At 39.2% G+C, this 7633-nt stretch overlaps 1 protein-coding gene across 2 annotated transcripts; it reads right to left on the minus strand.

Moving 5' to 3' along the window:
* Nucleotides 1-806: 806 nt before the first annotated feature.
* On the minus strand, nucleotides 807-7431 carry LOC120571947. Of its 2 annotated transcripts, none has more exons than XM_039821107.1 (13): nucleotides 7051-7431; nucleotides 6817-6918; nucleotides 6482-6714; nucleotides 6213-6391; nucleotides 6040-6130; nucleotides 5198-5545; nucleotides 4988-5105; nucleotides 4739-4830; nucleotides 4449-4566; nucleotides 4143-4247; nucleotides 3279-3479; nucleotides 2890-3063; nucleotides 807-2137 (listed from the first exon to the last, which is right to left on the minus strand). In XM_039821107.1, exons 1-13 carry the CDS (start codon nucleotides 7427-7429, stop codon nucleotides 1920-1922), a joined length of 2358 nt encoding a protein of 785 aa, XP_039677041.1. In that variant the 5' UTR covers nucleotides 7430-7431; the 3' UTR covers nucleotides 807-1919. The 2 variants fall into 2 exon arrangements, with proteins under 2 accessions (XP_039677041.1, XP_039677040.1); XM_039821106.1 differs by having other exon boundaries at nucleotides 2887-3063.
* Between the last annotated feature and the right edge of the window lie 202 nt (nucleotides 7432-7633).

A 7633-nucleotide genomic window follows, 5' to 3' on the forward strand; every position in this document is an offset into this window, starting at 1 on the left:
GTGGTCAGATGAAACCAAAATCGAACTTTTTGGCAACAATGCAAAACGCTTATGTTTGGCGTAAAAAGCAACACAGCTCATCACCCTGAACACACCATCCCCACTGTCAAACATGGTGGTGGCAGCATCATGATTTGGGCCTGCTTTTCTTCAGCAGGGACAGGGAAGATGGTTAAAATTGATGGGAAGATGGATGGAGCCAAATACAGGACCATTCTGGAAGAAAACCTGATGGAGTCTGCAAAAGACCTGAGACTGGGACGGAGATTTGTCTTCCAACAAGACAATGATCCAAAACATAAAGCAAAATCTACAATGGAATGGTTCACAAATAAACATATCCAGGTGTTAGAATGGCCAAGTCAAAGTCCAGACCTGAATCCAATCGAGAATCTGTGGAAAGAACTGAAAACTGCTGTTCACAAACGCTCTCCATCCAACCTCACTGAGCTCGAGCTGTTTTGCAAGGAGGAATGGGCAAAAATGTCGCTCTCGATGTGCAAAACTGATAGAGACATACCCCAAGCGACTTACAGCTGTAATCCCAGCAAAAGGTGGCGCTACAAAGTATTAACTTAAGGGGGCTGAATAATTTTGCACGCCCAATATTTCAGTTTTTTATTTGTTTAAAAGGTTTGAAATATCCAATAAATTTCGTTCCACTTCATGATTGTGTCCCACTTGTTGTTGATTCTTTACAAAAAATTACAGTTTTATATCTTTATGTTTGAGGCCTGAAATGTGGCAAAAGGTCGAAAAGTTCAAGGGGGCCGAATACTTTCGCAAGGCACTGTATCTACAACAGGGTTTTTCACATTTTTGAATGACGATTAATTCTACAGTTAAGAGCATGATTTTACAATATTTAGTCCTCTGCCCCCAAACGGATGGGGCAGATACGGTAAAGATATCTTTAACGTAGCTATTTAAATATGATTATCTCTTTGCCTTTTGGACATTCATGTTGCCGTTATGCGTGTCATACGATCAATGCTGTTTCATACAGTGGCCGACCTGGGCAAATGCGCTACAGTGGTTCAAAGCACTTATGCTAGCAGAAACATGCAGTGAATATTCCAAACCCCCAAAACATATGCAACTTAAACACTGCATATCTAGTCAAAACAGTTCTACTTGTCTAAAAAGGAGTGCTAAGTGAAACAGCATGACATGATATATATGTAATAATGACAAACAGTGGTAAACAATATTGTTTGGGATCACTTTCAGAGCGATTTGATGGAAAATAGTTATAGATAGAAAACACTGACAGCCAACCAAATGTACAACACGACATGGCAGATGTAACTGCAGAGAAATTACAATTACTACATTGTCATTGTAAAAATGAATTTAAATAGTTTGCGTGGTGTGTGTCATCCTCTAGGTGTGGTCAATCCCTGTTAATGCACTTGTATTCAGTGTTTGTTTTTTACTTAATTTGTGTTTAGAGCAGTTTGCAGTTGCGTATTAGTTAAGGCATTTAGCTACATATTTTTATATTTGCAGCACATATTTGTTGTTGTATTGGTTTTGTAGTTTTGTATGTGTTGTTTTCATATTTTTCTGAATATTGGATCAGATTTATGTCATATGTCGCGAGCAGGATAAAACATGCTCACAAGCAAATTATATATGCTGCGCACAGATTTTAGTCTTTGCATAACAATTCTACAACCAAGACTCGTGCAGGTAGCTGAGAGCGTGACACAAAGCATTGGAAGAGTTACATAATGACATCTTCATGTATGAAACTACACAGTACGCGCACAGAGCAGCCACCTCGTGTGAGGAAGTGTCTGCTCTGAGAGAGCTGGAGGTCATACATGCTCTTGCAGGGAAGATTATATCGCGCTTGACATACATAAATCCGATGCAATACCTTTCCATCTATAAAGCTAGTGTTTCGAAAAACTGGTTTACACTGCCTCAAAATCACTCTCATCTGAACTCTCATATACATGTTCTTTGTCGTCCTCCGGTATGTCCTCGGGTCCATCCTCAAGCAGAGAAGCAGCATTCGGTCCTAAAGCCTGGCTGTACCTTGAGCTAACGACTTGGAACTTCTCCTCCACATCAGCAAGCCTTTTCTGATGAAGACACAGCAGCCCACGATGCCCCTCTTCACTTAAACTGCCTAGAAAGAAAATGAAAAAGAGGTGTGACAATACCTCAATTGAGTTAATGTAGCTCAGCTAGTCATTAACTTTACTGAATGAACTACAGATAATGTAATACCCGAGGACCTCAAAGTGATAGTCCAGGTCATATAGGCTTCCCTGTTGCGAGAATGGGCACATTTATTCAAATATGATTTTGTTATCATCAAGGGACCTTGAAACCGCATTGAGTGATTTCAGAAGCTGTTTTTTTCAATTCTGAAAACTCACCTGTGCTTTATGGAGACTTGTGTACCCCAATTATAAAAAACACTAAGTTGCTAGGCCTAGCTAATTTTACCCCTTAATTTATACTTCTGCAGAGGCTTCACGCAGACCTTTTGCCATAGCCTACCTCACTAGCATCTCTCTACTGAGCAAATTACAAAACGCTGAACAAAGAGATCATTTAGCAACAGTGACTATAAAATACCACTTGATTTTATAAAGTGAACCTTCTGTAGCACTTTATTATCATTGCCTGTAAAGTATAGTGTGTCTTTGCACTGGAAAACAATTGACGAGGTTTGGCCATGTAAATTTCAGTTGAGCGGTTGTTGTTAATGTTGCACTGTCCAATTAAGTACGGTGCACTGGATGGTTAAGGACCACTGACAAAAGGTCATGGTGTCAGTCAAATCAATAGGCAGGACCTGCAGCACAAGTTGCTTAGGAATTTATAGTGTCACTGTAAGGAGAACATAAAAAATGTAATTTGGCTTGTTACCACTGTTCCTGCCAGAAGACATTTCGGACATCATTTTGCGGAGACTCCAGGCCAGCTTTCTGAGGTAGGTGCAATGCTGTCTCATCTCCCTTATCAAAATGATCTTTTCCTCTTGAAGCCGCATTTTTGACATGTAAACATCAAAAATCTTCTTCTTCGTAAGGATATTGCTCGATTCTGAAGTCACAAAAATAACATCCTTTGAACACAAGTTTGACTTGTACAGAAAGCATACCTGTTAAAAGATAAGTAGTGTAGGCAAAACCTAGCCTGGAAATCCAAACCCAAATCCGAAAGATTAAGGGTCTGGCAATGAGTAATGAAAAATGGCCCAACTCCTAAGCAAAACCCATAAATACTAGCAATACACACATACAGAAATTGTTCAATACCTCTGCTGTGCACTTCCCACGGCCATATTAGACAGTCTGCCCCACTGTCTCCTTCCACCACAGAGAGTCTGCTTTCCACCTTATCCTCAAGGATGCGCTCCTCATCTGCAACCTGCTCATTGTACAGCTTGATTTTTTCAAACAGTTTTTTCTTCTCTTCTCCCAATTTCCTTCGTCGCAACTGTCGGATTTTGTTGCTGTCTATAGTTACAAAATAGAGAAAACATAATGCACAAGTATGTGTATGCAGATATGATACATGCAATACTGTTAAAGCCTTATACTTAAAATCATTTAACAATTGATAAATCAAAAAAGAAAAACAAATGAATTAAAAGACAAAATAGCCCTAGTATCTGTAAAATTCAAAAGAAATAGATTTTAAAACTAAAGACTTGTAGATACTAAGGGTGGGGGAAAAAATCGATACAGCAGAGTATTGCAATATTTTCCGTGGTAATACTGTATCGATACACAGACGCAAGTATCAATCTTTTATCGTGTTGGTCAGTCTGTCTGCTTGACAATCCCCATTTTACAGCAATAAACTGAAGTGAGATGAACAAACAGAGAAAAGTATCTTTTTAGATAAAACAGATGTTGACAAAGTTTCCTTTGGGGACATCATTTGAAATTGGGAAAAATTTCAAGTTGGACAAAAAGGTAAGAAATTGCAATATATCGCAGAATATTGCAATATGTTGAAAATCACAATAATATTGTATTGTTACACAAGTATCGTGATGATATCGTATCGTGAGGCCTCTGGTGATTCCCACCCCTAGTAGATACAGAAATAAAACAATCCAGACAAGATATCTGCAAGCGATATAAATGACAATATTAGATCAGTTATCAACATACCAGTCTGATTATAAAGGCTGGCTTTTCTGTGATGAACCGCAAGGAACATTTCTTCAATTGATTCTTGAAGAGGTTGTTGGTCATCACATCTGGTACCTGCAGAATCTTAAAATACAAAAGCAATATAAACAACCAAAAACAAAACAAATCTGATCGATCTTTTAGATTGTACAAGCAAAAGCTAATGGCTGGGGAAGGAGCAGGAGGTGCAGGGCCATGCAAGGAAACAAGTCTGAGTCATATATTATAATTGACTATCACAATACATTAGAAAACTATGTAAAGGATTTCCATAAAATATTATACCATCGGAAGCCCATTCTCTGACATCATGAACCCACTGATGCACCATGTTCTCAGGGCAACCAAGATGATTGGTCAAATCTTCCAGTCTCTGAGAATCAGCCTCCGCCTTTTCACAAGTCTACAGTAAAAAAAAGCAAGATTTTTAAGATGTTATCTTCAAAGGGTAAGACAAATCATAGAGGCTTTATATTGTCTATACAGTATCTAAGACACACTGGTCAAACATGACATTGATTTTAAATGAATATGGTCAGTAAACCTGATCATGTCTCATGTTATCTGGTCAATACCTTGACGTATCTGCTGGATAATGCAAGATGAAGGCCTTCCTGCTTCCGTCGGTTCCATCCAATAGCATGGACTGTTAACATGTCATTCCTGGCTTTTTAAACATAATGAATAAAGTGATGGAGGAAAGTCCCATTAATGGTCATTCAGTTAGTCAACTTCTTCACAGTTGAGCTTTAATTTCAGATAAATGTAACAATCATAGGGGATTATTTAGAGTTTTATCTTAAACAAAGATTAGATCGACTTACCAGATTTTGTCATGTACTTGGTTGTGAGGGCACAACGAGAGAGGTAGCTGTTTACCATTTCGACCTCCTCCCCTGCAGTTGTACCAGCACCCTCTTGATTTTTGCCACTCCAGATTATCTAACAAATCAGTGTGGACATTTATTTTATAATCATATGTATTATACATAAAAGTTACCGTTTAAATTTGTATGATAAAGAACATGTAGTACCTCACACTTTGTTGAATGGGCCTTGGCATGCATGACAGAAAGGAATGGTCTCATCTGCAGTAAAGGTCTGAGTTCTGACATGGAGACCGACAACTTTTCAAGGTAGGGCCAATACTTGCAAGCAATATCCGTGCAAAAGAACTGTCCATTTGTGGCTGCCTGAAGCTCCTTTTGCAGGAACAGCGGATAAGCAAATATTTCCCCCCTATACATGTTGAGGGCCTTCAATAGCACTCCGTGTCGGCAAACAACCACCTCAATGCCCTCTTCATCCAGTTTACTAGCTCTTCTGGCTGTCTCCCGTGCAGCAGACCACCGACTGGCTCCACAGATTCCTCTGCCGGCAGTCTGCATGACAAAATAGTTTGACAAAATAGTTATGCTTATAACAAAAACAAAACAAAAATATCCTATGTAATTATTTAATCCATCAGGACCATGGAGTCAGGTTACATTACACCAAAGAGCATCTGTTTAATGATTGGAGACATTAAATATTTACTTTCAAAATACAACTGGAGGTTTAGTCAGGGCTCAATGAGCTTCAGAAAATGCATCTTTACTTTTCCTATCTCCAGTTACGTAACAAACAATAACTCACTACCTATTACCAAAATCTAGCCACTTTGGATGTCACCACACATACCCAATTTCAAACCCCAAATTACTTTGATGAGATGCAACATATTGCTTAAATATCTGGTTGGGAGATACTAGTCTGTTCCATTTAAGCTGACACCATCTGGTCTTGAGGGAAGAAATAACTAATTTGTAATGGAAAATCCTACATTTCAAGTTTTAAGCCATACATTGCAAAAACAATATATAAATATTTAACTAACACTTTTCATTTTACTCCTGATCTCCTCAACAAAATGCTGTACTTCAGCGTCCTTGGCGATGAAAGTACCGTCAAAATATGGTTGCTCTGACCTAAATAAAATAAGAAAAAAGATCTTATTCAGTGTAAGACATTATTTGTTCAGTTCATTTGACTTAGTGTAAAACAACCAACCCTTTTGACTGTCGAAATCGGTACTGCTTTCTGTTGCCATCTGCGCAAAGAGCTATCATGTTGGGTGTACACGCCGGGCAGGTGAAGTGCTCTACACTGGCCATATTCTCACAATGGTACTGGCAGAATGTGTACTCCAAATAACTCCTTTGGAATACGTCTCCGTGGATTTTGCCAGCCTATACATTTGCAAGTTATATGTAAAAAGTCAAATTAAATAGTTATAAAATATTTTTACTTGAGGCAACTATTATCCACGCTGATCTTACCCTTCCAAATTGACAGGTCCTCTTCTCCAACATCCGCAAAAAACCCTGACGCGACAAACTGGGAGCCACAGTTTTCAACTCTTCAAATGAAGTAAAGACATCCATTGAAAACAATGTGTCAGCATTCACAGATGCTGGCCAGTACCCACTGCGTATGAGGTCACTCATGTCAGGTGTCCACTGTGTCAGACATAATTTGCAAGACAAGTTTGGCAAGTGCAAATCATACCGACCTATAAAAAGAAAAGGTAGTACATTTAATGCATGGTTAGGTCCTGAAAATAACTCTGGACAGGAAAAGAAAAAATAAATAAATAAAAAGCCATAGTTTATACCATTTATGCAAACCATAATTATTGCTCTACCAGCTGATTCTGTTATGGTTGCAGGATCACACGTGCACAACTGGACAGGCCTCACTGTAGGCAAAAGACATACTGAAAGAGAGAAGTTCAATAAATAGTGAGAAGCTTTAAACAATTATTTGCAATTTATTATTATTAAATTAAAATTTTAATAAAAACAAGGACACAACTTCAACCACTTTATCAAAAAGATCAAAGGACTACCTTGATTGACGAGTGTATATCCGCCATTTTGCTTTACGCAGCACACTGTTGGCTCTATGGGCTTGTAAATTCCCCCAATGCAGGACTCCCTGTTATGGAGTGTGTGTTTTTTGTGGATGTGTATGTCACACTCCGTACACAGCCACTCCTCTGGCATGCAGTCTCTGCATCGAATGATGGCAGGAGATGTGCAGTGGCTGCAGTTCTTCTCTGGAACCACGTTGCAGGACAGCAAGCAGCTCAGATGATGAGACCTCGCTTTCCGCCACTCATCTTGGGCTGCAGATTGGCGCAAGCCCCATGATGTGGAGGTGGAAGGATGCCCACTTGCATCTGGATTATCTTCTGAGGTCTGCAGAATGTCCTGCAGTTTGTTCATCTCAGTCTCTGAAAAGCACTGAAGCACGATTTCGTGTCTCTCCACTTCTGCTTCTTTTTAGCAGTGGACTTCCTTCAGCATTTTTTTCCACCCATCGGACCTGAAAACTACTGCCTGTAGCAGAGTCTGCTTCGCCCTTGGCTTTCTTTTCCTTGGATGGCAGAAATATAGCATTGTATGACAACACTGAAATACAAATATCAT

The sequence above is a fragment of the Perca fluviatilis genome, chromosome 13, assembly GCF_010015445.1.
Source record: "Perca fluviatilis chromosome 13, GENO_Pfluv_1.0, whole genome shotgun sequence".
NCBI lineage: Eukaryota > Metazoa > Chordata > Actinopteri > Perciformes > Percidae > Perca > Perca fluviatilis.